At 41.6% G+C, this 14503-nt stretch overlaps 1 protein-coding gene across 4 annotated transcripts; it reads left to right on the top strand.

Moving 5' to 3' along the window:
- Positions 1-655: 655 nt before the first annotated feature.
- On the top strand, positions 656-14187 carry LOC136439188 (aldo-keto reductase family 1 member B1-like). Of its 4 annotated transcripts, none has more exons than XM_066434449.1 (10): positions 656-1018; positions 1341-1508; positions 10128-10244; positions 11152-11229; positions 11567-11683; positions 12117-12223; positions 12488-12578; positions 12776-12859; positions 13236-13318; positions 13736-14187. In XM_066434449.1, exons 1-10 carry the CDS (start codon positions 944-946, stop codon positions 13764-13766), a joined length of 951 nt encoding a protein of 316 aa, XP_066290546.1. In that variant the 5' UTR covers positions 656-943; the 3' UTR covers positions 13767-14187. The 4 variants fall into 4 exon arrangements, with proteins under 4 accessions (XP_066290546.1, XP_066290544.1, XP_066290545.1 ...); XM_066434447.1 differs by lacking the exons at positions 10128-10244; positions 11152-11229; positions 11567-11683 and adding exons at positions 1623-1739; positions 2994-3080; positions 3459-3575 and having other exon boundaries at positions 660-1018; XM_066434448.1 differs by lacking the exons at positions 10128-10244; positions 11152-11229; positions 11567-11683; ... (3 more) ...; positions 13236-13318; positions 13736-14187 and adding exons at positions 1623-1739; positions 2994-3080; positions 3459-3575; ... (3 more) ...; positions 5490-5572; positions 5899-6467 and having other exon boundaries at positions 664-1018.
- The last annotated feature ends 316 nt before the right edge of the window (positions 14188-14503 follow it).

Below are 14503 nucleotides of genomic sequence, written 5' to 3'. Positions count from 1 at the left end.
TGTGTTGAGAGACAGAAGCGCAGACCACTACACCACAGGGACACCCCGCACTGATTTTGAACTAGGGGAAATACTGGAAGTATGGAATGTTGATAATCCATACTCAAAGATAATGATAGATTATATGACGTATCTTAATATAAAAATATATCAAGATATATGTATCTGTATCTATATAGCCGGTATAACTAAACCGCCATTAGGCGTAACACACCAGCTTCGCAGGCACGCGGCGCGGCAGCAGCTGGTCATATTACACCGAACGGTCTGTTACACCTAGTCTTTGCATATCTGACTGCAACCGTTCTTTAAAGCTACTTTATATATATATATAGTGAGGAAGCTCCTACAGTACTTGATGACAACGAGTTCCATTCTACTATGGTTCTCGGGAAATACGAGATACGTCTAAGATACCGGACATGTATGAATTTGAGCCATCACAGTCAGTGACCTCTAACCCGCAATATACACATCCCCCGTGAGTTTGATATGGAGCGCCTGGTAGTGTGGTCTCCGCATCTCCAGTGTTCGAGTTTGGCCAAAGTTCAGGTTATAAGGTGTCCTCTATACAAAAAGGTCACGTGACTGACTGCGCTCTCCGGACAGTCTTTGTTCTGAGACGGTTATATAAAGGATGCATGACTCAGGATGACTTGCTTTTCCATATATGCATATAGTGGACGTGTCCCAAGTAAAGGGCAGACATTAATGAAATAAGGTGCCTAATCCGATGCATCTATACGAAAAATACACAGAAGAAAAGGTTTTTAAAGGCTAAGACGCTTGACCGACCATGAATTCCTTTCGAGAATGCAAGTCATCTTTTGTGTTTATGTTTGTCACGTGTTCACCAAACATGCTTATAACTGGAGCGGTAAGGCACACCGCCACATAAACAGCGAGGAAACCGAGGCAGGTTAGCAGAAAACCGCAAATTATCATGCCTGCTGCGGGACCAACGGCTGTTCTGAGTTCTGGCAAGACGATGCCACTTTTGGGCCTAGGAACATGGCAGGTACGTGTAGAACGGAATCAAAGCTATGATACACCGTGCTTTAGCGTCCTTATCTTTGGTGACATGTTTACTGTTAAGTAAGGTGCATAAACAAACCAGAACTGTATCTTCTCTACCGTCACATATTAACTACCGGTATTTGATATGAAGCAAGCATGGTTGTGGGAGGTGTAAATCATATCTCAATATAAAACCCGGCAGAAGATAGTTGTGTTCTCTTGCAAATATTGACTTTTCAGTCCCCATAGTCCGTGTACCCGGCGGAAGTCCTCGTTAGTGTCTAATAGTGAGTTGATCAGTACATGAATGTCGGTCCCCTCAGTCTACGTCAGAACAAGTGATCAATGCCGTGAAGACCGCCATTGACGCCGGCTACCGTCACATCGACACCGCCTGGGTGTACGGAAACGAGAAGGATGTGGGACAGGCCATCAAGGAGAAAATCGCAGAAGGCAAGATCAAGCGGGAGGATGTCTTCGTCACTACTAAGGTAACGCGATACTCTGTAGTGTGTCAGCTCGTCGCACGTTGATTGCAATGTATCAATTTTATTTTTGTGATATTTTGTATTACTGATCTCGTGACATCACGACACTGTTTCCAGTTGTTTTACACCTTCCACCGACCCGAACGTGTTCGTGAGGCCATGATGCAAAGCATAGGGAGACTGGGACTGGACTATGTGGACTTGTACCTGATACACAACCCACAGTGTTTTAAGGTTAGCCTCAAGCATTCTTAGTGTGAACATATGTGACCGTTTCCTCAGCGTAAGTAGTGGCCACATGGCTTGCGACCTACGTATGATACGTATTTCTTACATATCTTCTATTTCTTTCATATATCAATGTTCTGTAACACTGACACCGAGTCATATTGCTGAAAAGTGTGTGTGCATATGTAAACCTGACATCCTGTAATCCGCAGAAATGGGGTCATTTGTGGTAAGAACCTCCGGGCTGCAGATGACTGAGGTGTATGTGTTTCACGAAATCTATCATTACCTTTGCCAAGAAGGTTATATTTTGCCGAGCGTGTGTGTGTGTGTGTGTGTGTGTGTGTGTGTGTGTGTGTGTGTGTGTGTGTGTGTGTGTGTGTGTATGTCTGTGTATGAACATGCCTAGATGGGCCATTCGATCGGGATTGTCTTTATATTTAGTATGTCAGCAGGTTTTTGTGAAACCTCGAAATTTGCATAATTAGTGCGAAAAGCTTATAAATCCGCTATATTGCATGATAAGACTCTCTAATAAGTGGTACCTGACACCTGTCAGTTTTCACGATGGGGCAAATATTCCCCTGCTGGCAGGGCCTGTCATCAGGGGCCCTATAGCTAGTGGTCAAAACACAAAGGGATACCTAGAACCTCTTTACAAATTGCTTTTAATATGTGAATAACTTAAGTGATGCCTGATATAATGAAATGGTAACTATGCAAATCAGAATACAGTTTACATAATTAATGGCGACATTTTATAAACACATCGCATTCTATGATAGGATTATTAAAAATGTAGCCTATCTAACTGAGAAATAAAAGGACATTGACAGGTATGTAACTGAAGACCTGATTGGCATAATTGATGAGAAAATACTGTAATTCCATATTAGTAAAAACTGGAATTTCATACTTGTAGCATTTGGAAGTCTTGTGAAGGTGAACGTGGTTGAATACTAAATTTGCATAATTGATAATACAATGCTAGAATAGCCATCTTTGTTAGAATTACACTGCTTAAGACAATTTAAGCTATTTGGATGGAAAAGATGATCAACTGATGTACTTTTTGCGAATACTGATATTATTTGCATGATGAATGAGAATTAACACTCATAATATATCAGTCGAAAATATTAAAATCATTTATCGAAGGTATGAGATCGCGGAAACTCTAGTTCGATGATGATTTCATAATCCATGAATTGTATGAAGCATACAAGCTTTCCTTCCCATGACACATATTGTTTACTGCAGTACGGAACCAGCCCCGCAGAAGTCTTCAAACCATCTGCTGACCTGGAGCGTCTTTTTGATGACGTGAATCATGTTGATACATGGAAGGTGAGTGAAAACGTATACAGGATTTTAGCATCAACGACTCACGATAGAGTACTTTTCACAGAATCTAAATGCAGAAGAGTTAAGTGATTGCTAGATATAAGTTGTTTCAGGTTTTAGACATGAAACGCAGACCAGTTTACCCTACAGTTACCCACGCCCTTGTTCATATCCAAGTAATCTGAAAAGCAACAAGTCAACCTTCAGTTGAAAGTTGACGACTAATGTGCTTTTACACTTTTACTCTTAAAAGTTTGACCTAAAGTGACGGAAAAAGAGATCGCGAACAACAATCGAATTGCATGGTCTTGATAGCGGCAGAGCCTTTGATGACTCAACAACACACCTATCTGACAATGCAGTTTTTCACAATCAATGTAGGCCATGGAGTCCCTGGTTGATGAGGGCTTGGCAAAGTCTATCGGGGTGTCGAACTTCAACAGCCAGCAGCTGGAGAGGCTACTGCAGAACTGCCGCATCAAGCCGGCTGTCAACCAGGTACGCGTGTGAACGTTTGATCGTTTCTTTTGTTCCAAGTAGCTGGATTAGTATTTCCCTTCAAACACAAGGGCATGTAGCGAGTGAGCAGCATTTTGCTATACGTATACAGATCAACTCTATTCCTCTAGTAGGGGGAGTAATACCAAGTTTGTAAAGTACGCATGTTAAAATGTGAAGATGGTCTATCTAAGCACAGAAATCACAATAATTGGGCAATCATTGGACTCTATCCTGTTCATACCCCTTGAAGTTTGCACATGCATGTACTGTTGTGAATGGAACTCGTCCATTTATGCAATGGGGTGATTTTTGAAATATTTATCATCTATATTTATGTGGAGAATAGATTTGGAGTTCTGGCATTCACTGTGATGTCTTCTGGCCTCAAAGTACAAACTCTAAGGCATGAGTATGTTTGCTAGCATACCTTTATACTAGTTTGGCACATAGTCATGGTATAAACTCAGGGGGTATGTACAGGGGGTTGATATAAAAAGAATTACCAAATTTTTACATTTTGATATTCAGATAGAGCATCTACATATTTCTAGGTGCTTATTTCAGCAAAAACTGCCCTTTTGCAAAATAGTCTCCCCTCCTAACCTCTAGGCCCTTTCAGAGAACAAACGAAATTGTTTCTTCGCTCCGAAAAGCAGCTAACACGATGTCTGTCTGTTCGTTTTGTAGGTAGAACTCCATCCGTACCTGGCCCAGCAGGACCTTGTTGACTTCTGTAAGCAGAATAACATTCTTCTGACGGCGTACAGTGCACTGGGCGCACCTACCCGTCTCAAGTTAGTTCACAGACTCTTACTACCTTTCCTAATTTCTCAACTCTTTTAGAATCGATGTAACTGCCACGTTGAGCACTATTATCCCATTTCTCTTCAATTACACAACATTTTAGCTGTATTCATAGAAATGAGTACCTTTAGACTCAAAAGAATAACATAAACTGACCATTACGTATTTCAACCCAACCCCATCCAGATCGTTTGCGAGTGGAGAAGAAGAACCGGTATTAATGGAGGATCCAAGTGTTGTAGCAATCGCCAAGAAGTACGGCAAGTCTGCTGCACAGGTATGTCACTGTGGATTTGTTTGTTTGTATTGCATACCCGGTAAACCGCATCAAGGCGTATAGCACACCAGGTGTGTACTGAAGAGTGCAAGCTGCAGGTTTATATGTAGTTATAATTGCAGAGCACATGGTCAAATTTACAAAATTTGCATTGAACCGTAGTATAGGGCTGAATCCTCGATGTATGCTCGCCTGAACTGAAATATGCTTGGCTCTTTTTATCTTATAGTGCCTTTATTAGTGGTGCCCTACACACACGAGCAAAAACGAAATTTACACTATTGAAATCTCGAACAAGAGATAGCACGATGTCACACAATACAAGTCTTAGAGTCTCCATCTACTAAGGCCTTTATTCCCTTCGAAGTTAAACCAGCCTGTATCTTTTCTGCACAGATTCTGCTCCGCTATCATCTGGACCGAGGAGTTTCAGTCATACCGAAGAGCGTCACACCCAGCAGGATCCAGGCCAACTTTGACGTCAGTAGACTTTCGTCCTCTGCACAACTTTGCTATCTTCTTGTTACAATCATCTTTATCAAAGAAAGCCTAACTTAGCTTTGCAACTAAACTGCATTTAATCAGATACAAAACCCACTCAAACTTGTCATTTAGTGTAGAGAAAATGCACTTTGATCATTTATATAACGCCGTACAGCTCGATTATCGAGCTAAATAGTTTCGGATCATTGGAAAGGGTATCTTCCGTTTTTCACAGATTTCTTGCAAGAGTGATCATCAGCAAACTTTATCCCAATATGTCGTCTGTGTTCCGAATATACAACTTGATGATTATCTTATGACGTCGATTTCTTTCTTGCATATTGAAGATCATGGACTTCAGCCTGTCAAAGGAGGATCTGGCGTCAGTCGGTCAGCTGGACCGGAAGTTGCGCTACGTTGGAGCCAACCTGTAAGTACAACCAAAAACCACATGCATGCCTTCTTAGACAATCTCACAGGAGATACGATAGTAGTATAGGAACAACATCGCGCAAGTGTAGAAAACTGATATATTACACTTAAGAGTGATTTTACCGGCTGATTGATACAGATCCAAAACTGTGTTGCGCTTGGCGGGTATTACCACAAAGGGATCACGGTACGGGGCAATAATCTACTTTGGATTCTGGATGGTACTCCTGTGCTGTCAAAAACAATGAAAGATGAGAGACAAACATGAAAAGAGATACGTGAGACACATCATGGATGTTGACGATGATTATTGTATCTTTTCAGTTTCGTCAAGCACAAGTTCTTCCCTTTCTGAGGCCTTCTGAGAGACGAAGAGGTCAAACAGTGCAGGAAATTTGCAGAGCTATATGCAGTATGACTGTCGTGAAGAAGGGTTGAATCTGTTAAGAGATTGGAGGCGATTTTTTTCACGAGAATACAAGAAAAAATTGATGATAGAAGACGAGTGAAAACCCTTAGGAATGTCTAGTAGTTTGTACCTCGTTCACAGTGCCATCTGCCTGCACGTAATGGTAGTATATATAACCAATAATTCAATAAACGTTTATAACCAATAAACCAATAAAGTGCTGTTATAGCAAGAAGAACAACAAGACCTACCCACATACCAAATATCAAGACAATCCATCCAAGCCTCCTCCAGTTATACTGCTTTTTTACATACATACATTACATACACATATACATACATACAAACGCTACCAAAAACATAATCTTCTTGGCGAAGATAACAACTATCATGTGATACACAGAGAGGATCAAATGTATTTTTTTGTGGTTATTGTCACGCTTATAGCATGTAGAGGTCAGAGTCAATAAATTGTGGTCTCATTGCTGGCTTGTACTATTTTTTTTGATATGATGACCTTTGACTGTAATGGTATGTGTGGTAAAGGAGAGATTGGGTGTACGTGTCTGTGGGTAATGTAAACTGGTTGGAAAGGAAAACTGGGCGGTGTATCAAAATTTTTGACGAAATTTATGACGTCACATGATTTTTGAATGGAAATTTTGGACGTTGATTATTCATACTCAAAAATAATGATAAATGATATGACATATCTTAAATGAAAATACGTCTAAAACACGGAGAGCCTGGTAGTTTGGACTCCGCATCCCTAGTGTTGGACTAGCTTTGCCGGTACAAAGTTTAGGTTATCAGGTGCCCTCAAAAAGGTCAGGTCATCAGGTGTACCCTGTATTAAGTAGGTCATAATAAGTGACCGTCTTCTCCCGGACAGTCTAACTATTCCTTGAGAACCGTGAATAATTTCATCAGGTTGGCGAATGACTGAAACGTCGGCTGGTGGTGAATAAAAGAACCTTGCTAGTCTTCTATTCGAGAAGTTTGAGGGGCAGAGGGTACTTGGCTCAGGATGACTAGTTTCTTAATATAGTGGACATGTCCTAAGGCGTAGGTAGGTATTAATGAAATAAGCCGATGCCTCTATACGAAAAATACACCGAAGAAAAGCTGTTCAAAGGCTAAGATGTTTGACCGACCGACCATGAATCACTACCTACGAGAATGCAAGTCATCAATTAGTGACATCATGTGTGTTTATGGTTGTCACGTGTTCACGAAACTGCTCATAAATGGAGCGGTAAGGCACACCGCCACATAAGCGAGGCAGGTTAGCAGAAGAACGCAAATCATCATGGCTGCTGCGGGACCAACAGCTGTTCTGAGTTCCGGCAAGACAATGCCACTTTTGGGCCTAGGAACATGGCAGGTACGTGTAGGACGGAATTACTAGCTTATTCATGTACATAGCTACTGCTGGTAATTGCCTTCGCCGTGAGGCAGAAGGGTATGCGATTGGTCTGGATTTGTGGAATGATGGTGTCGCCGGTATAACTCTCGAAGATAAGATCGGATGTTGGTGATTTTCGGTAGGTAAGTTTCTGTTGGGGAGACAAAGGTCAAGTTCGAAGATGGGTTTTCTGCGATATTCCTTTGGCGCTGTAGTGGAAGTTTTGTGTTTGACGATTAGTTTGTCTGCGACATAACTCGAGAGAGATTTACTGGATCGTGATGAAATTTAATAGGTTGTTGGGGGTTGGGGAAAGGAAGGTCAAGTTCGAAGATGGGTCTTGTGGGGGGTTCCTACGGTACTACAGGGGGCATTTTATTATCTAAATTTTGGAGGAGGATAACTAAAGCAGGGTTTGGTGGATCTTAATTGTTTTGGGCAAGTAGAAACGATTAGTGATGATTAACATAATGAGATGCAAATCAGGTCATTCTTTCCATGATTAATGAGAAAAAGTTGAAATTCCTTTTCAATTTGCTATTATGTCTATATATTTAGGTTAAATTGCACTGACAGGCCTGCGGGCGGGTGACCTACTTTCCCCGGGAGCGTTCCTCATGGGACGTCACTGGAGCCCATGTTATAGTAAATGCTAAGGATGACATATTTCAGGTGTAGGAAATGGGAGGGAATATCCTGCATTTTCTCGAAAATGTTGCCTTTCTAGTTTGCTTAATTGATAAGAAAATGCCATGATTCCAAAGCTGTAGATAACGGTAATTTGATACTTGCATTCCTAAGTTAAATGAAGGTGAACATCATCATACATTAAGTATTCAACCCATAACACACCTTTCAAACACATCTTTCATACAAGTTAACACAATTCGGCGAAGGTATGGGATCGCCGAACTCTCGTTGTCATTGTCTAGTGCCCTTTTCTCAGAAACATTTCGTCTTCAAGTATCTTTCAGTCATTTGAGCTCACCAGAAATTCCCCAAGCACAGGTTTCAACCTATCCCTCTGATGTTATGGCATTTGTAGGCGATACATGTAGTTCGAATTCGAAAATTTCTCCCGCACGATTTCGATATGGTATCGAGCTGTTCAATAGAGAGGGGTACTATTCGAACGCAGTAACAGTTGCCCGATCTGAATACAGTCGGAATGACAGGATATTTGCACCTTCTAGCTCACAGTTTGCAGATATTTCCATTAGACAAATGTACCCAGAATGTACAGTATGAAGATTGCAGTACGTTTCATCATGTATTGTATCTAGTTTCAATTCGGACACTACGAACCAGCGATTCCGCTCATTGAAATTTTGAGGAGGGTATTGAGCTAAACTTGTCATTCTACGTTTTCAAAAAAAAAAACGTCAGGCTTAACCGTCTTTATCTTTAGTGACTCTACCCTTTTCATATTTACATACTGTTCACGGCGTTGTTTGAATATGCCATGGCGCCAGTGGTGCGCCACACCAGGCTTCTTTATCTCTCAGGACAAAATCAAACAGGTATCTCACTGGACTGGGCCATTTTGCGCCAGGAAATTGCACCAACTTTGCGAATTTGTGCCAATTTTCCCCTGCGGTCACACTGACGTGCGATACACGGGTAAAATTCGTATAAAAGATACAGGATAGATACAATAATAATTATAATTTTATTTGCAAGTTCTTGCCCGAAGGCTAATTGCAACATGAAACATTAGTGGAAATCATTGTGTTTCCACTGAAAACGATATTGTAAAGTGATTGATAATCAATAAAAAGGTATTTGCAGTAATTGTGCCGGTTTGCGCAATTTCAGGTGACATGTTGCGCCGGTTTACCGGCTGGCGCTACTTTGCCAATGCCTGGCGCAATGTGGCGCAGACCAGTGACGTGTCCGCTTTACTAGCACTGCTGAGATACCAGTGATATATCAGTCACCTGTCGTGAGCGTCCTTATCTCTTTCGATATATAATGTTCTCAAATGTGTCTTTTAAGATAAGAAAGATACGATACACCGGGCCTTAGCTTTCTTATCTCTGTTTTACCGCATACCAGCGATGTACCAATCGCCTGGCTGCATCGACTTAACCGTTTGTCACATACAACCAAATGTGCTTAGTGGCGGGGTGTAAATCCTATCCCAAGGTACACAAACAAACCGGCAATAGACGGTTTGGCTTTTGCGAATGTTGACTTTTCACAGTCCCCACAGGCCGTGTACCCTCTTTAGTGTGAGTTAAAACAGTGCATGGATGCTATAACATTGTCGGACTTCACCTCGCCAGTCTACGTCCGAACAAGTGATCAATGCCGTCAAGACCGCCATTGACGCCGGCTACCGTCACATCGACACCGCCCAGGTGTACGGAAACGAGAAGGATGTGGGACAGGCCATCAAGGAGAAAATCGCAGAAGGCAAGATCAAGCGGGAGGATGTCTTCGTCACCACTAAGGCAGGCACCGATACTATATAAACTTGCCACAAATAGATTGACAAGTGTATTTTGAAAGAAAGACGTTCATTTTAAAGGAGAAGCACAGTTCCTCAAACGGGCTGCACATCTAACCAAACAAAATGGTTTAGACAGGCAGGCAGACAGGCAGGCAGGCAGACAAACAGACAAACTGACAAACAGACAAACAGACAGACAAACAGACAAACAGACAAACATACGTACAACTATCCTTGGGCCAATATTAGCAAGCACTGTGTGTTACTTACTCAGTCTCTCCCTCCAGTTGTACCCCACCTTCAGCCGGCCGGAAAATGTCTGCGAGGCTATGGCGCAGAGCCTGGCAGACCTGGGGCTGGACTACGTGGACCTGTACCTGATACACAGCCCAATCAATTTCAAGGTCAGGGTTAGGACCGCGTAACAAATGTGAACGTTTCCTCACTATGTGAGTGGTGTTTAGTATTTAATTGTGACAGGTGTATGAAAAAATTGTTCCAGCTGACTGTAAATCATATCTTATCAACAATAATAATAAATTTGATCTTATCAACAATAATAATAACTTTGTTGCAAATACATGCCCGAAGAATAATTGCAAGCATACAAGAAATGAAATAATGGTAATAATAAGGTATAGTATACAATAATGAAATAAACACAAAGCGAAATGAAAGACGTCAACTAACGCTACTTCTTATCTATACAGTTGTTATTCGGTTTGATTTCTTTTTTGTGTGCAGGTTTACAGGTTTCACATAATACACAACATATACATATACATATCTTATCTACACTTGCATTATGTGGAATTGTCGCAAGGGTCTGGGCGGCTGCCATGCGGCGCCACCAGGTAACTTCAATACGACCTTCCCCAACCGAAGTCAGGTTCCCATTTACACCTGGGTGGAGTGAGGTAAGTCGTGTAAAGTGCCTTTCCCAAGGACACAAGATCGGTGACATGACAGGATTCGAACTCGGGACCTCTTGGTTCTGAGCCGAACGCTCTGCCGTTGCGCCACACGACCAGTATTAACATTGTCAATGACAAAACCTTATCAGTAACATGATAACATACTAATTGTACTGATGACGTACTCTCACTTTAGACCCGTGTGTGTGCAACTTGCAAGTGCATTTGTGGTGTTCTAGACAGGTATAATGAGAAACTTTAGGCAGATTGATTCGTACCAGTCTTATCAAATTCATGAATTACTACGTATACTCTATCATCTGAACTTCCTATGTTACTATGTATAACGTTAGACTTAGAATCAGACTCAGTTTCCTCCCCTGTACCCGTGATGCAGTACGGGACCGACCCCTTCACATACGCTGGGAACCCAGAGGAGATCTATGATGACGTGGATTATCTCGATACGTGGAGGGTGAGTGAAAGCCAACATGATTTATATATCTATGATATCATGAATCAAACAATCAAACATTAAGGGCTTCCGATAGGAGATATCGCAATATATATTGTCTATTGTTATATACTGTAACAGTATCCTTAAACAGGTGCGTCAATTCTACTTAGGTTATTTGTGAGTTTAGAAGTATAATGCAGTTGTCCTTCACAAATCTTCTCATCTTTGTCAATATCCAAACAACCAGAAAATTATCTTTAATCGCCCCAGGAACGATATATGCCAGGTGTTAGGCCAGTGAAAAGCAGCATCTATGCTGGATCTAATCAATTTTGCATCTCTTTGTTACGTTTAGGGCATGGAACCTTTGGTTGATGCAGGCTTGGCAAAGTCTATCGGGGTGTCGAACTTTAACAGTCAGCAGCTGGAGAGGCTACTGCAGAACTGCTACTTCAAGCCGGCTGTCAACCAGGTACGGGTGTGAACTTAGCCTGGGTGCCAGACCACCGCGCTCCTGGCGCTAATCCTTCGGCCGGGGAAGCAACTCGCGCCGCCGCCACAGATAGCACACGGCCCACTAATTACCTCTCGCGCGCGATAGAAATCAGGGTTCGGCTGCCAAGCGCTCCCGGGTGCCAACTCTATCCCTACTACTTGATCTTCCCCGCCCAAAAGGGGTTATCATCGCATCGCGCGAAAGGTCTGGTATCCAGGCTAGTGTGAACTTATTTCTTTGTTCCAAATAGCTTTAGTATTTGCCTTTCAAACACAAGGAAAATTAAGAAATTGTCTTGTTTTATGTATACAAACTAACTTAATTCCTCTAGCTCCCTTCTTAGAACAAACGAAATTGCTTCTTCGCTCCAAAAAGCAGCTAACACGATGTCTGTCTGTTCGTTTTGTAGGTGGAACTCCATCCGTACCTGGCCCAGCAGGACCTTGTTGACTTCTGCAAGAAGAATAACATTCTTCTGACGGCGTTCAGTGCACTGGGCGCACCTGCCCGTCCCAAGTTAGTTCACTCGTACTACCTTACAGCCTTTCTCAATGCCTGCAACTCTTTAAGTATCGACAACTGTCAACAATGCCCCCACATTGAGCACTAACATCTAATTCGTCTTCAAGAATTTTCAAACCGTAGTCATATTCAAAGAAACGGTTTTGACTAAACAAAAGTGAAAGTAGAGTGATCTTGAGTAGTTTTGAGTAGCGTTGGACCGGCAAAAGAATAAAACACCTGACGATTACGTATTTCAAATGTCCCAACCCCATCCAGGGCGTTTGCCAGTGGAGAAGAAGAACCGGTCTTAATGGAGGATCCAAGTGTTGTAGCAATCGCCAAGAAGTACGGCAAGTCTGCTGCACAGGTATGTCACTGCGCATGCTCGCCTGAAATATGCTTGGCCCTCGCTATAGTGGTGCCCTGCACACACGAGCAAATACGAAATTTACACTATTGAAATCTCGAACAAAAGATAATACGATGTCACAAAATGAATAGTTTCTATCTAGTAAGACTTTAAATCCCTTCTACGTTAAACCAGCCTGTATCTTTTCTGCACAGATTCTGCTCCGCTATCATCTGGACCGAGGAGTTTCAGTCATACCGAAGAGCGTCACACCCAGCAGGATCCAGGCCAACTTTGACGTCAGTAGACTTTCGTCCTCTGCGCGCTCATTACAACTTTGTTATCTTCTTGTTGCAATCAAGCCTACCTTAGCTCTGCAACTTAACTGCATTTACTCAGACATGAAAATCACTAACAGCTCGCAATTAGTGTAGAGAACACGCACTTTGATCATTTATATATACATATATACAGTTGATCAATTATAGAATTAAAAAGTTTCAGAACATCGGAGTGGGTCTTTTTTTCCACAGATCTCTTGTAGAAGCAATCATCAGAAAACTGAACCTCAATTTGTTGTCTGTATTAGTATCATAATATCACAAGATACATATAGACATCTTCATGGTTCATTACTTAAATGACGATGGCTTTTTACTTATTTGCATATTAAAGATCATGGACTTCAGCCTTTCGAAGGAGGATCTGGCGTCACTCGGTGAGCTGGACCGGACGTTGCGCTACGTTGGAGCCAACCTGTAAGTTTGTGTAGATGATTGGTGATGACAAAGAACAACGTAGATAACCAAAAAACCATATGTTCCTTTGCTAAAAAGTATACATAAGCATTCATTCTTTGAAAATATGACAGAAGATACAATACGAGTATAGGAAGAACATCGCACATGAAAAATATCGAACCTAAAGCTGATGTGTTACAAGGAAGGGTTGTTATACCAGCTGATTCATACAGATGCACAACTGTGTTGCGCCTGGTGGGTATTACCACAATCGTATTATGGTACGAGGCAACAATTCATCTTAACAGTGACCTACTCTGGATCGTCCCCTTGTGATAACAAATACAATGTACATTGGAAAATGATAGACCAATATAAAATGAGATAGGTGAGACCTGTTATTGACATTGATTATCGTTATTGTTTTTTGCACAGTTTCGTCACTCACAAGTACTACTCTTACTGAGGCCTTCTGCGAGGAACACGACGAGGTCAACAGTGGCACAAATTTGTGGAACTCCATGCACACGAAGAATGTATTGCATATGTTTTCAGTAATTGAAGGCTGTTTTCAAATAACAGATCGATTGAATATAAGAAAACAAATAATATCTTTGAATGAGACTCCACAATGTACGGAAATACTAGTACATGATAAACAAACAAATAAACAAACAAACAAACAAAACAAAACAGATAAAGAAGCAGACAGACATTCATCAGAGAAGACAAGTGAAAGCCAGTACGAAAGTCCTGTAGTTTATTGCTTATACAAACCAAAAGACCCATACAGAAGATCACATCGGTTACATTGTCATGCTGGTAGAGCTCAAAGTCAATGAATTGTGGTGCAACTGCTGGCTTGTATCAAAGTTTGTTGACTCTGATATGATGATCTTTGACTGTCTGGCGTGGTAATGAAGAACATGTGCTGTACAGTATGTTTTGTAAAGGAGAAATGGAGTGTACGTGTGTGTGTGTGTGTGTGTGTGTGTGTGTGTGTGTGTGTGTGTGTGTGTGTGTGTGTGTGTGTGTGTGTGTGTGAGTGTGTGTGTGTGTGTTTGTATCTATCGAGATATACATTATATGAATAATTGAATAGAATGAATTGTAAGGCAAAAGGTGTACAAGCTATAACAATATTACATAAGGAGCAACTCACACATTGGCCTCACACCTACAACTCCCGTTCCGCCACCCCCA

This window comes from Branchiostoma lanceolatum, chromosome 7 (genome assembly GCF_035083965.1).
Source record: "Branchiostoma lanceolatum isolate klBraLanc5 chromosome 7, klBraLanc5.hap2, whole genome shotgun sequence".
Lineage (NCBI taxonomy): Eukaryota > Metazoa > Chordata > Leptocardii > Amphioxiformes > Branchiostomatidae > Branchiostoma > Branchiostoma lanceolatum.
This window is presented reverse-complemented; position numbering and strand designations above follow the sequence as displayed.

Excerpts from the sequence above, each read along its gene's own strand:
- LOC136439188 (XM_066434447.1), top strand. The coding sequence starts at position 944 with ATGCCTGCTGCGGGACCAACGGCTGTTCTGAGTTCTGGCAAGACGATG. Across the intron at positions 1,509-1,622 it reads ATGTCTTCGTCACTACTAAG|TTGTTTTACACCTTCCACCG; the intron begins GTAACGCGATAC and ends CACTGTTTCCAG. Across the intron at positions 12,224-12,487 it reads GGCGCACCTGCCCGTCCCAA|GGCGTTTGCCAGTGGAGAAG; the intron begins GTTAGTTCACTC and ends AACCCCATCCAG.